At 34.3% G+C, this 15,447-nt stretch overlaps 2 protein-coding genes across 2 annotated transcripts; one reads left to right on the forward strand and one right to left on the reverse strand.

Annotated features, from left to right (window-relative positions):
- The first annotated feature begins 3,560 nt into the window (after window positions 1-3,560).
- LOC101259056 (putative late blight resistance protein homolog R1C-3) lies at window positions 3,561-7,111 on the forward strand. Its single transcript, XM_004242204.5, has 2 exons — window positions 3,561-3,692; window positions 4,616-7,111. Exon 2 carries the CDS (start codon window positions 4,641-4,643, stop codon window positions 6,894-6,896), a length of 2,256 nt encoding a protein of 751 aa, XP_004242252.1. The 5' UTR covers window positions 3,561-3,692; window positions 4,616-4,640; the 3' UTR covers window positions 6,897-7,111.
- Window positions 7,112-10,641: 3,530 nt separating this feature from the next.
- Window positions 10,642-13,443, reverse strand: LOC104648108 (uncharacterized). The gene has a single exon (XM_019214311.1). The coding sequence runs from the start codon at window positions 13,441-13,443 to the stop codon at window positions 10,642-10,644; it is 2,802 nt and encodes a 933-aa protein (XP_019069856.1).
- Between the last annotated feature and the right edge of the window lie 2,004 nt (window positions 13,444-15,447).

A 15,447-nucleotide genomic window follows, 5' to 3' on the forward strand; every position in this document is an offset into this window, starting at 1 on the left:
AATAATTATTGATAATTTAATTTGATGGAGAAAAAATTATATTATATGAATATACTTAAAAGTATTAATCAACTATCGACAAAATAATATTCCATATTTTAGTAAATTATGATAACTTTTGGGAGCATTGGGATGTCCCAGTTAAAAGAAATAAAAAGTTGATTATAACTCGAAACAAAATTAGGCTTTGTATGGAACAATAGCGACAGAAAGACAACTTACCAACAAGATGTCGATCATCAATATATCATTGTTGTAGAGACATGGTGGGAAATAAGTATTTATTAATCTGCTGATAATTTTGATTTAATGTGGATATCTCACCTTTTGGATCTTCAAACTCTAGTTGTTTGTTCATCTAATATATTAAGGACATCTCTTGCAACTATTTGGAAAATGAAGACGCGGAGGCATTTGGATGTAGACAAACTTTCTTTTGTATGGGATGACAATGATAAAGAAATTTTTGAACAATGTTCAACAACTATGCTAGAGAACTTGAAGACATTTCACACTCATCGTATATCTGTGGATGATCTGAATCCAAGGTTCTGGTGGAGATTTGCGAATCTTGAAGAACTTAGCCTCCGTGTTGAAGCTTTACCTAGTTGTCCTTTGTTTCCATCAGCGGAAGTTCATACTCATACTCATCTTCAATCTCTTAATCTGATCATAAGCCCTTGAGGATTCTTCGATTCAGTTGGTTGGGAGAGCTACTGTGTCTTCGCTTCGAATATTAGGGATTTGTGCATTGGCGGTTGTTCCTTAACAAAAGAAATGACTAAATATTACAAGATTGAAGAAGCTTCAAAGTCTCTCATTACAGGGGGACTTTTATCATGGAAATCAGAGAACTCTTGTTTGGACGTCACAAGTGTCGAGTTCCCTGCACTCAAATACTTGGAATTACACTTTGTGAGGATGGAAGAATGGAAAGCATCGGAGGAATCATTTCATGTGCTTGAGGAGCTGTCTATAAGAAGTGATTACTTCTACAAGGAGATCCCTTCGAGCTTTGCAGATATTTCAACACTGCGACTTATTAAACTATTTGACTACACGGACTCTCTTAGGGTTTCAGCTATGAATATCAAAAAAGAAATCGAAGAAAACACAGGATGTGATAGTCTCCAAGTTCTTTTATTGTCCTAGTTCGATACACATAGCATAGAGTCATAGACATGCATTCTCATTCTTAATCCAAGTAAGTAGTCAACTAAACAATATTGTATTTAATTTTTCTTCTGCAAGATTTGCAAGTCTCCCTATTTATTTGTATTTCAGAATGTATTTAAGTTTCACAAATAGTTATCTCAATTTATAAATAGACACAACACTAGGAGATCTCAATTTATGAATTCATTTACTTGTCGTTTCAGCTGTGAACATCAAAAAAGATAGAGAAGAAAACACTGGATGATAGTCTCCAAGTTAGCCATATTACGTGGTGAAAATCGTCCAAAATCATACAATGAGTCTAATCTTCCTTCCCGAAGAAAAGAGATAAAGCTGCCTTTTGGGACATCTACCATATCAAATTTAGCCTTCATTTGCGACTCAGTCATGAACTCATCGCATGGGACTTGTCTAGTGCATTTCAAAACTCCTGTGAGCAGATTACATCAAAATATTCACTCAAAAGATAGTGGATATAGCAGAGGTTGTGGGTTTACCTTGGGATTCCAAAAAAAAAAAAAAGACTACTAGTAGTAAAAGCTTGTTTAGTGATTAGTTCTCATCACTTGTATTGATCATTATTAATCATACATGTGAGTGTGCTCATTACTATAAATCTAGAATACATGTTCTTAATTAAGTTGATTTTTTATTCTAAATTCTTTCTTAACCAAGTGTTATTTGTAGTTTTGATAATTTAACAAATTCAGGGACCTTATGAAGGAACCTGGTTCTTGGCTCAATATACTTTTCATTGCCAACTGGAGAAAGTACAAAAAGTTGGTGCATAGTCTCCAACAGTGGCAGAAATGGCAGACGCGCCAGGTACCTCAGCCAATGGGATTGTTTTATGTTTTATGACCTTTCTACATAAACAAAACATCCCTATACTCACAATTAATTTTTACAATTTGAAAAGGCATCTCAAGAACTCTTGCAAAGGCTTACAAAAGGAGTGAAGAAACATCCTCAAGGTCAACTCAAATCTGAAAGAGTTGGAAGCTTAGTTGTCTTAGGATTATTTCTTCTGCATGTAAATTGTAAATCTGTTCCTCTCTATATAAAGGAATCAAATAGTTGTTTGGTGTAAAAATCCTAAAGCAGTTGAGTCCAACTAATTTAGTGGGCAACCTTGTTTGTTGCTTAGCAAAACTTCTAAGTCATCCGGAGCGTGGTGATTTAGTGGGCAATATGCGTGTTGGTTAGTTGAATCCTAAATTGTCTAGAGGTGATAACTTAGTGGGCAGGGTGAAATCCGCTTAGGCTCTTCAAGCAATAGAGTTATTGCTTGGTTGTGAGATTAATAGCTTTTTCTCAGGTTATTGTAATCGCGTTTCACTTTTGATTGTGAAGATTAGTGAAAATGGTTGAAAATCCTGTGTGACAGGTCGTGGTTTTACTCCCTTGAGCAAGGAAGTTTCCACGTAAACTGTTTGTGCTATTTTATGTTGTTACTTACTATTTGTTCTTACTTCGAGCTGTGTCAAGAGACCTAATCCGTTGACTGGTAGTGGACGCACGCATTCTAACACCAAGTCTTACTATAATCCTTTTATTTAAGCACCACCAACAATTAATAGTATTAACTCTAAACCAGAAGTTGACAGACCATAAAATTTATTTTTGCAAGTGGAAAATCAAATGGTGCTAATAGGTTCTTAGATTTGACACATGAAGGATTGATAACACAACCACGCCAGCCTTCATTTATGCTTTAATTAAAGGTTATAAAATCACCAAAATCATTGCCCCTACTCATACAATAGGGACTATTTTTGTCATGACCTAAATCTGAATGGTTCTGACGTAGGATCATTATTTATCATGCATGTGAACATTACTATTTAGATCTAGAATACATTATCTTAATTAAGTTGACTTTTTATTCTAAGTTATTGCTTAAAACAAAGTGTTACTATAATCCTTTTATTTAAGCGCCACCAACAATAATTAACATAAATGTTATATTTTAGTCATTTTCCGATTATTATCATATGCACGTTCAACATTTATTCAAACTATTTACCATCAATTAAGTTAAATTTCTTTTGTTTGTACATAGGTAATAGTAGACCATTACTATTCAAACTATTCACAGAACTCTTTTTTCCTCTCCCTAGGAAGAGCTTTCACCTCTTTTGCTCCCTTAGTGATTCGAACTCGCAATCTTCAGATTGAAAGTGAAGGAGGCTTATCATTCGAACAATTCCCTCTCATCATTCATTATTGACTTGACATACATCTTAAGAAACAAATTAAATTTAATGCTTTAAAAAAAACTAGATATTTATTTAATAGCAAAAATAAATAAATAAAATGTTTTTCTAAACGGGACAAGTAATATTGGATTGGGGATATATAGTTGATATTCACACACCAACTATATATTTGTATCATTCTTCAAGATTGAAGTCCACCATTATCTCCTATAATACAATTCTCTCTCATTTTATATTTCTGTCGTTACCATCACCTTTTGATCTCTCATCTGTTGCCACCCTCATCAACAACACAAGGTGAGAATCATTTTTAAGTTCTTTTTGTTGTTATTTTGCTATGTCTCTTCTGATCTTTTGTACAATAATATATATTCACTTTTATATGCCTTCTTTATATGTGTTGTGATTATGAGTTCCTTTTCTTTCCAAAATACACTGATTCACAATGATTATATATATTAAGTATATTTGATTATACTTATCACTATACTCTTAGAAAAAGAATCATATTTAACCTTTGTTATATTTTTTTGATACCATCCAACATTAAGTCCATAATTATCCTTCATCCGTTAAATCTTCATATTTCCACATAATGTTATCTGTAAGGGGCCTATATAGATTTTGATTTTATCTAATTAAATCTAAATATCATTTTAACCCACCCACATAGAATTGAACTCGACCCACTAACCACAAAAATGAACCTAAGACCAAGCCCTTAAACTATCGTGGGTTTGGGTTTATGTATCTCAAGGGGAGATGGGTTAATAGAGGAATGAAATTGTTAGATCTCCACAACCACTGAAAAAACTGAAACATCGCCCTTGAATTGAATTTGTTTTAATTTATTTTTAGTTACAACAAAGCTGATTGTTGTCTGAGGTAAAAGAGGAGGTATATAATTCTCTTTTACATCAGACATTTAATGAGAATGAAATTAGGTTTATTTTGATTAGTGAATTTGGTTTAATGTGTGGAGCAGGTTAAATTTATTTAAATAATATTTTGATTTAATTCAGAAAAAAAATAAAATTCACGAAGGCGCTACATTAGTATTTGTATGTGGGAATAGGAAGGTTTAACTAATAAAGGGTAACTAGATGATAAAGAATAATATATCATTCATGATGAAGGGTAAACATGATCCTTTTCTAATCTAAGATTATATCTAATTAAGTTATGAAATAACTTGGTTTCCCTTTCTTTTATGAAATTAGGGTGACATAACAATTGATTCAAGGAATGGAAGTTGTTGAGACTTGTGGAAAAGCAACTCTTTCTGCTGGAGAACCTTCCACCAAACGTAGTATTACATCAATTTATGATGATGATGAAGTTGTGGGCTTTGAGAATGATGCACAAATTATAATGAAGAAATTGATACGAGGAACAAAGGAGCGGGATCTTATCTCCATCTATGGAATGCCCGGACTTGGTAAAACAACTTTGGCAAGGAAGGTGTACAACAATCCCTATATTGTTAATTACTTTGATGTTAAAACATGGTGTGCTGTGTCACAAGCATATAATAGGAGGACATTATTGGTTGAGATTTTCAAACAAGCTACAGACGATAAGATCAAAATCAAAGAGGACGATGATGTAGCTGACATGTTGCGCAAGGTTCTAATTGGCAAGAGATACCTCATCGTATTAGATGACATTTGGGATGTCGAGGCATGGGAAGATTTGGGAATATGTTTCCCTCAAGGTGAATGTGGAAGCAGAGTAATGGTCACAACACGAATTGAACAAGTGGCTAAGCATCTTCAGCACCACAGTCATCCTTATTCTCTTAGCTTTCTCTCATCCAAAAAGAGTTGGGAATTATTGGAGAAGAAGGTATTTCGAGGAGAGAGTTGTCCCCCCGATCTACTGGAAGCAGGGTTGCAAGTTGCCCTACACTGTAAGGGATTACCGCTTGTGGTTGTTCTGATTGCTGGAATGCTTGCAAAAATGGATAGGAAGTCGTCCTTGTGGCTCAAGGTTGCAAATGACTTAAGTTCTCTTGCTTTAGGAGAGCAGAGTATGAAGGTAATACAATCAAGTTATGACCATTTAGAAAACCACTTAAAGCCCTGCCTTCTTTACATGGCATTGTTTCCAGAAGACCATAAGATTACAGTGGACGATCTGCTCAAGTTGTGGATGGCTGAGGAGTTTGTATTGAATGTCAAAACAGAGAACATGGAGGAAGCATATCGAGTTTGCTTGAGTGATTTGCTTAACAAAAGCCTAGTAATGGCCTCTGGAATCAGAGCTAATCGTGATGTAGTGCACTGCTCACTTCATGATGTAGTGCGTGAGTTCTGCTTGAGAAAACTCACAGAAGACAAGTATATGCATTCCACAGATTCACGGTTATGCATTTATATTCATGATGATCTTGTTAAACAATTAGATTATTCTGAATACCAGCTGGATAAGATTCCAATGCTGGGTTTCAAGGAAACAAATTCTTTGGAGTTCATTGCTCATCCAAAACTCAGTACATGGAATAACAGATATTGGAATCCTTTAGATTTAGTTGTTAAATTAAGATCTGTTCGAGCGTTGCATTTGATGGAAGTCTCGTTGCCAGATTCATGGGCTACTGCAATTCAATCACTAACTGAGTTGAGGTACCTCACACTTCATGTCAGACAATTTGAATTTGAGTGGATATCACACCTACACCATCTCCAAACTCTGCAGCTCAAGTTAAGAAATTATAAGAGTATACGCCTTAGGGCTGCTACTATATGGGAAATGAAGAAGCTAAGGCATGTGAATATATATAGTTTTCCGGTGGTATGGGAAGACATTAATGACGAAGGAGGTTTTGAAACAAGTATGCTAGAGAACATGAAGACTTTTCGCACTTGCAATATACGGTTGGATAATATGAATACAAGGTTGTGGTGGAGGTTTCCGAATCTTGAAGAACTCGGCCTCAAGGTTGAAGATGAACCTAAGTTTCCTTTGTTTCCAATACCAGAAGTTCATACTCGGCTTCATTCTGTTTCTCTGAGGTTCTCAGTAATGGAAGTCTTCAATTCAGTTGGATGGGAGAGGTATTTTGTGTTCCCTTCAAATATTAGGCATTTGGACCTTACCGGCTTTTTCTTGACGGAAGAAATGGTTTTAAACATTGCAAGATTGAAGAAGCTTGAGAGTCTCAAATTATTTTTGGGATTTCCTTTTGGGAGATCAGAGTACCATTATTGGGATGTCACAAATGTGGAGTTCCCTGCACTCAAATACTTGAGATTAGACGTTATGAGGATAGTAGAATGGAAGGCTTCAGAGGAATCCTTTCCTGTTCTTGAGAAGTTAGTTATAAAAGGAGGTTACATCAAGGAGATTCCTCCTAGCTTTGCGGATATTCCAACACTAAAACTTATTCAACTGATTAACTGCATGGAGTCTGTAGGGGTTTCAGCTATGAATATCAAAAGAGAAATTGAAGAAAACACAGGATGTGACAATCTCCATGTTGTAGTTGTAAAACCAAAATAAATGTATTTAGAAGCAATTCAAAGTTGCTCTATTTCCACTTCTGTATTGTCACATTATTATCTGTTTTTCTTATTAGGGAACTTTTTAACTTGGAAGCTGAGATTGCAATTCAATTTTGAAGTTTTTGAGAGGTCAAAACTGCTTTATTTCAAAATGTGAGATGTTTGGTTATGCTTTTGTGAGAAAATATATAAATGCTTTTGGAGCAGCAGAAACTGTTGTCACAGTTTAAAATAATTTATGACTCATTCCATGTTTCATTTTCAAACATTTATCTTAAGTTGACCATTATGTTAAATTATTGCTTAAAAAACAAGTCTTATAATGCTGCTGTAAGGATAAATTTGTGAAAGTGCTTACTTATTTGATTGGAAAGAATAAAATTTCTGCTCACCTTCACCTATTCAACTGTGTCTGCCTCCTCCTCTGAAAATCATCTTGCTAACTTTATAGGGAAAATTATCAAAATGGTCCTTGAAGAAAACCTTACCTCAATACAAGAACCAGGTTCTTTTAATTCTGTCGCAACACAATAAAATAAAAATTTATCGTGAAAATCTTCCTAACTTAAGGAAGTAAAAAATCACACCGAAGTTTTATATTAATTCAAGATTTACAACTCAGTTAATCAATGAATTTAACCCTAAACTTCTATTTTTTTATTAACTATAATCGAAATTCTCCACTCAACAAGAAGTCAAACTCGCTTCTTCTTTACAACGACTCTCAACTCTTCTTAACGCTGACCACCCAAGAGTCAAACTCAATTCTTGTTTACAATTCTCACAACCTCTCTTCCAAGAAGTCAAACCCACTTCTTGTTACAATTCTCTCAAGGCTCAACTCCAAGAAGTCAAACCCACTTCTTGTTACACACAATCTAGGAATTATTACAACTCAATAATAAACCTAGAACAAATCAACAAAGACTAATAACCCTAGACTTTAATTGATCAGACTTCAACATTCAATAGTTCTGAGTGGAACAGACGTGGACCTGGTCCTTACATTGTTGTTATGAAGGTGAACCTGGTCCTTACGTTGCTGTGACGAAGGCCTGCATTTTTTCTCCAGTAAATACTGCTCTCAAGATGATATATTTTGTGAATATCCAATGGCTATTGTTCTGGCTTTGCTGATAAATTCTCTCGATTTGTGTTTATGCAAAGACGTTAGTTTTTCAACTTCTTGATCCTTTTATAGATTTGATTTTGTAATGAAAGAACATGCTATGCAATTTCTATCATTGTCCAAATTAAAGTTTTTTTAAGAAAAAAGTGCAAGTTCAAAAGCATTAAAAATAACCAACACTAACTTGAAAGGCAACATTTAAGAAAGGCATAATACATAAATATGCCCTTTAACTTGGCTTCGAATCACATTTATGCCCTTCAACTTTGCGTGTGCACAAGTAGACACTTAAACTTGTATAAAGTTGAACAAATAGACACACATGTCATCCTACGTGTCATTTTTGTCCTACGTGGTGTCCTATGTGTATTGTGCTATGTAGGACTCATGTGTTTATTTATTTAAAATTTGGATAGTTAAAGTGTCTGTTTGTGCATTATGAAAGTTGGAGGTCAAATTTAAAATTTAAAGCCAAGTTTAGGATCCAATATATGCATTATGCCTTTGAGAAATTGCAACAACTAAAGCAATTGCAGCAATTATAAGTGGGAACTATAATAATACTTGACATGATAGGCACTTCCAATCTTCTTAACATGATGAGACAAAATAGAGAGAACTATAATAATACTTGATATCATATATTATTATAAGTGGGAACTTCAAAGTGAAAAGTTGAATTACCATTTTATCCTACACTAAATAAAATTATTATAAAAATATTAATTAAATATTCTATCATTTATAAAGAAAATCATCATATTCAACACTACACCATAATTTACACATTCATGGCATATTTAAATTTTAATAAAAATCAATGAAGTATTTGGGTATACAAAGAGGTGAACTAATATACTTGCAATGTCATTTATTTCAACATTTTCAATACTTTAAAATAACTTTTCATCTTACTAAATTAATTCAATGTTTATAAGGACTTTTCAACTTCCAACTATAGTTATAGAATTTTATAAATAGTCAGTTCAATGAAGCATGGTAAATTCATTGAGGTTTTCTTCTGGAGTTACAATACCACATGTCCTCTTCTTCTTTTTCATTATTTATCTTTAATGTGTCAGTTAAAGGGTTCCATACAGGGGCCGGTAGATATAGTTAAAAATGTTATTGGCATGAATAAATGAAAAGTGTGTGTGTGTTTATTCAAGATTTAAGCTGATAGCTCTTTTTTTTCCAATTGCTTTTATTTATTTCGTTACATTTGAGTATTATTCTATTAAGATGTTTGATGTTTCTGATTTGAAGAAGAATTGAAAGTTGTGTTAATTGCAAGAATGTTATGACTTGCTAATTTCTTTGATTTTATCTAATAATAATATTTCATTACTCGCGTGAAGTAGGAATCAAAATAAATATGTTGATTTCAGTTCATTTGTGAAATTGTTTTTAAATAACCCTCATGAGTTATAATTATTATATCACACTCTCTAATTAGTTCGATTTTAGAGTATTATAAAGGATCTAATTTCATGTAGCAGTGGTAGTTTTATCCATATTGGATCTTGAAATTGTTGAGTCTAAGCCTTATCTTTATCTTGTCTATGCCAAAAAAGAACATTATGAAACTTGGATTTTAATTACCAAAAATTAGAAAAATAAAGATTTACAAGATTTAGGATTTGAATAAATTGCAATCTTTTAGTCTTTCAACAATTTCAATAATACCAAATAATACCAACTTCTTATGAACCATTCACATACAAAAGAAAAAGAAAACATAATTAACAATTAATTAAGTAAACAAAGAATATAATATTATATCATCGTGTGTATATATGTAAGGAAAAAGTTAGATTACAATTCTATTTCTACATTAAATTTCAATGTTATAAATTATTTAATAAACTAAATATTGAATAGTAAATCATCATATTAGTACATGAATCAACCATTTATGCACTTTTAGTCAATTTATAATTAAGGATTTGTGTTGTTTTTATTAGGATGATATATGAACTTTCAATTGTAAAAACAATGATTTTTTTTGGTAAATATCAATAAATTTGAAGTGGAGAAAATATGTCATTTACAAAAAAAAATTTATATAAAATATTTTGGGATAAACGTGCAACACACATTTCTGGAACTAGTCAAATACATAAGAGCAAAGTGAAAAATATATATTATGCAACCAACGTAGCGCACACTTAATTAATCATGTCCATGCTTTCGAAATCTGATAGGAAAAAATGTTTCAGTCTATAAACAACGACGATTTAGCAGAAACAGAGATCATGTCCGGCTAATAATATGTGGTAAAATAGATCAATCATAGAATCTACATATGTTGATTAAGAAAAAACAAACATCTAACGATAGAGTGAAAAACAATGTAAGTTGGCTTATCAAAAAATAAAATTACAGAAAAAAAAGTGTTTCACTTTATTTGATAACAAATTTCATTTTTGTACAATTTATGAGTAAATAATATGTGGATACAAAAATCATCCATCATTCAACTCATTTTTATTCACATGACAAGTAAAAACTTTATCTATTCGCATCTAACCCATTTTCAACTCATTTATATGCGATCTAATACTCTGTTAGCTAGCCAACACAAGTCATGACACATAAATAACATCATAGTTACTTAGGGAGAAGTTGACAATGTGTGTTCAGAAGGTTTTGGTATTTCTCTCTTTAATATACTTGGAATCTCAGGATCTAAAATAACAGGTAATTCAGGCTTTGTAAATGTTGGGATCTCTGATGGTAGCTTACGGTTTGATACACTTGGTTTTTCAGGCCTAGAAACAGTTGGAGTCTCAGGTTTCGGGGCTGCTGTTGGGGCTACTGGAATATCAAGCTTTGAAGAATTAGAGGTTTTGGGTTTTAAGAAACCAGGTAAATCTGGCTCTAAGAAGCTAGAAGTCTTAAAATTTGGAGAACTTGGGGTCTCATGCTTCGGCGAACTTGGCGTCTTGGAATTTGGGGAACTTGGTGTCTCGGGATTTTGGTAACTAGGAGTTTCTGGTTTTGGAAAACTTGAAGTCTTAAAACTTGAGGTGTCAGGCTTTTGGGAGCTTGGCGTCTCGGGCTTTGAGGAGCTTGGTGTCTTGGGCTTTAGAAAGTTTGGCGTCTCAGGCTTTGGGGAACTTGGGATCTCGATCTTTGGGGAACTTAGAGTCTCGGGCTTTTGGGAGCTTGGCATCTCGGGCATTGCAGAATTTCGTTTCTCGGGCTTTGGAGAGCTTGCTGTCTCGGACTTTGGGGAACTTGGAGTATCGGGCTTTGGGGAGCTTGGGGTCTCGGGCTTTGGGGAACTTGGAGTATCAGCCTTTGTAGAACTTGGTGTCTCACGTTTTGAAAAAATAGGAGTCTTGGGATTCTGGGAACTTGGATTCTCGGGTTTTGAGAAACTAGGAATCTCGGGTTTTGAAAAACTAGGAGTATCGATCTTTGAGAAACTAGGGGTCTCGGCCTTCTGGGAACTTGGAATCTCGGGCTTCGAAAAACTAGGAGTTTTAGGTTTTAGGGAACTTGAGGGACTTGGAGAACTTGGAGTCTCAGATTTTGAGAAATTAGGAGCCTTGGGCTTTGAGAAACTTGACATCTCGGGTGTTGGGGAACTTGGTGCCTTAGGCTTCGAGGAACTTGGAGTATTAGTCTTTGAGAAACTAGGAGTCTCAGGCTTTGAAAAGCTAGGTTTCTTAAGCTTTGAGAAACTAGGGGTCTCAAGCTTTGGAGAATTTTGTGTCTTGGGGCTTGGAGAACTTGGCGTTTCAGGCTTTGTGAAAGTAGGGGTCTCAGACTTTGGGGAACTTGGAGTCTCGGGTTTTGTAAAAATGGGAGTCTCATATTTTGGGGAACTTGATGTCTCAGGCTTTGAGAAACTAGGAGTCTCGAGCTTTGGGAAACTAGGGGTTTCGGGCTTTGAGAAACTAGGGGTCTCAGGCTTCGGAGAACTTGGAATTTCAAGCTTTGAAAAAGAAGGAGTATCTAACTTTGGGTAAATCGGAGTCTCAGGCTTTGAGAAAGTAGGAGTCTCAGGTTTTGAGAAACTAGGGGCATTAGGCTTTGAAAAACTAGGGGTCTCGAGCTTTTGAGAATCAGAGGTCTCTGGCTTTAGGGAATTAGGTTTCTCAGGCTTTGAAAAACTGGGAATCATGGGTTTTGTAGAACTAGGGGTTTCGGGTTTTGAAAAACTTGGGATCTCAGGTTTTGAGAAAGTAGGAGTCTTAGGCTTTGAGAAAGTAGGGGTCTCGGGCTTTGGGGAAGTAGGAGTCTTGGTCATTGAAAAACTAGGGTTCTCAGGTTTTGAGAAGGTAGGATTCTCAGACTTTGGTGAACCAGGGATTTTGGGCTCGGAGAAACTTGGAGTCTTGGGCTTTGAGAAAATAAGAGTTTCAGGCTTGGAAAAAGTAGAAGTCTCAGGCTTTAGAGAACTAGGGGTATCAAGTTTTGAAAAACTAGGAGTCTCAGGCTTTGAGAAACTAGGAGTTTCAGGTTTTGAAACACTAGGGGTCTCGGGCTTTGAGAAAGTAGGGGTCTTAGGTTTTGAGAAACCAGGGGTTTCAGGTTTTGAGAAACTAGGTGTTTCAAGCTTTGAGACAGGTGTCTTAGGCTTTGAGAAACTAGGAGTTTCAGGCTTTGAGAAACTAGAAGCCTCAGGTTTTGAGAAACTAAGAGTTTCAGGTTTGGAAAAACTAGGTGTCTCAGGCTTTGAAAAACTAAGTGTCTCAGTCGTTGAGAAACTAGGAGTTTCTGGCTTTGAGAAACTATGAGTCTCGGGCTTTGAAAAAGTAGGGTTCTCTGATTTTGAGAAAGTAGAGGTTTCAGGTTTTGAAAAACTAGGAGTTTCAGGCTTTGAGAAACTAGGTGTTTCAGGTTTTGAAAAACTAGGGATGTCATGCTTTGCAAGACTAGGGACCTCAGGCTTTGAAAGACTAGGGGCCTCAGGCTTTGAAAGACTAGGTGGATTGGAGAAACTTAGGGTAGTTGGCGTTGAGAAACTAGGGGTCTCGGGTTTTGTAATACTAGAAATTTTGGGCTTTGAGAAACTAGGAGTCTCGGGCTTTGAGAAACTTGGTGTTCCAGGTTTAGAGAAATTAGGATTCTCAGGCTTTGAGAAACTAGGTGTCTCAGGATTTGAGAAACTAAGAGTCTTGGGCTTTGAAAAACTAGGTTTTTCAGGTTTAGAAAAACTAGGGTTCTCAGGCTTTGAAAGACCGGGGGAATTGGAGAAACTTGGGTTAGCAGGCATTGAGAAGCTGGGATTAGTGGGCGTCGAGAAACTTGGGACAGCGGATGTTGAAAAACTAGGAGTAGCGGGTGCTGAAAAACTAGGGGTCTGAAGAAGGCGACGTGCCGTTATAGTAGTTATCATGTCGTCATGCATAAAGTAGATAAAAGCAAACAATAAGATGGAGGAAAAGTTGTAATGCCAAGCCATCTTTGTGTTGATGCAAGAAACTTAAAGAAAAATGTGGTAAAAGAAACTAAAATTTTGATATTTTAATTGTTTTCCATTTAGCTATATATATAGATTTTTAAAGGCATGTAAAAGGGAGGATTTCAATACTTGATAGGTTAGTTGTCCTATTTATCCGCCAATATTATAGTATTTAGAATTTGTATTATGATAGCAAAATTATAGTATCTTGAATATCGCTAGAATGAAGGAATGCTCAAATTTTCTAGCTTATATGAGATTATTAAGGAAGCAAATAATTGTTAAACTATTTACTAATTATCTTTAAATTATCAATCATTATGTCTTTTAATTATGTCCTTTCTTTCTTTCTACTCTTCCTCTCAGGATAAAATTTAAATAAAAGTGGGTTTAAGAAAGACACGTCATATCATAATCAAACATAATTGAACTTAACATGCATATAACTCTATCACGATAAGAATGACAACGTTGATTTATTCTTTTAATAACTAAAATCATTACATTATATGAATATATTTAAAAGTATTAATCAACTATCGACAAAATAATATTCCATATTTTAGTAAAATATGATAACTTTTGGGAGCATTGGGATGTCCCAGTTAAAAGAAATAAAAAGTTGATTATAACTCGGAACAAAATTAGGCTTTGTATGGAACAATAGTGACAGAAAGACTACTTACCAACAAGATGTCGATCATCAATATATCATTGTTGTAGAGACATGGCGGGGAATAAGTATTTATTAATCCTTAATTAGATTTCTTAAATTTGAGATTTGAAAATGGAGTCATCTTTGGTTGCACAAATCATGAGTTGCAGGGTGACAAAGCAGGCAAGAGCAAACGCAACACGAAAAATTAGATTCATCTTAACTTAGTAATTTTGTTGTGGAGTTTATGGGTAAAGTGATCACTAAAATCACATCATATATTATTATAAGCGGGAAGCTTCAACCTTCAAAGTTGGATTACCATTTTGCCCCTCCACTAAATCAAAATAAATTAATTTATTTTTAAATACTTATATTTAATTACATAATGGTATAATATAAAGTCCTAAAACTACACTTTAATTTTTTAGTTATGACATTATAATTGTAATTAAATAGGTTAAATTAAATTAGAGTAGAAAACAATAATGTATAAAACTCTTCGAATTTTGAAATTAACATAAATTTATTTGTCATAAAACTATAATGTATGAAACTCTTCAAAGTTTGTGATTCCTTGAATTTAGAAACTAAAACAAATGCATCTATCATGGTTCAATGCCCTGCTAAAAAAAATTTGGTAGATGAAAGGCAATCAAATCATCATATCATATCATATCATATTATACTAAAAGCATGAAGCTCCATAGTTGAAAGTTGAATTACAAAAATATCCCTAATTATATTAAAAGTAACCACTTTCTCCTGATCATTTAAATAATGTATCAAACTTTTCATATTACAACATTTATATCTTTTGTCTTTTAAACTTCAATTAGTTAAATATTTTATACCCTTTTCGTATTCTTTGCACTTTATAAAGTTACCACACTGTCAAATTTCTTTATCATTTTATTCTTACTCCTCGATTTATCGAGCATTCGTTGCCTGATCTTACACCTGGTAAGTGCTAAACTACTTTCTAAATGTGTGCAAGTTCCATTGTGTTTGGCGTGTCTTAAAACAAGTCTGTCTTGCAGAGCAGAGAAAAAGCATGAGAGAAATCAGTAAAGCTGACGGGCCTAGGATTAAGTATCTGGAAAGAGTTGTTCATAAGAAGAGGAAGTATTCCGAGCAGCACTCTGTTCGAACTGCTACCCAGGAGTTCCTTGAGAAAGCTGCCCGTGAACTTCTTGGTGAAAACCAGAGTGGTTTTAAGGGACCTTTACAACTGCCAGAGGGTGATGATGAAGACATACCTATGAGCTGATTTTCTGGTAGATTTTTAACTCATTTCTTCCAGTTTATATTCTCTCTCTACTTTATGGGTCTTGTAGTTGCACTGTTGG

The sequence above is a fragment of the Solanum lycopersicum genome, chromosome 6, assembly GCF_036512215.1.
Source record: "Solanum lycopersicum chromosome 6, SLM_r2.1".
Classification (NCBI taxonomy): domain Eukaryota; kingdom Viridiplantae; phylum Streptophyta; class Magnoliopsida; order Solanales; family Solanaceae; genus Solanum; species Solanum lycopersicum.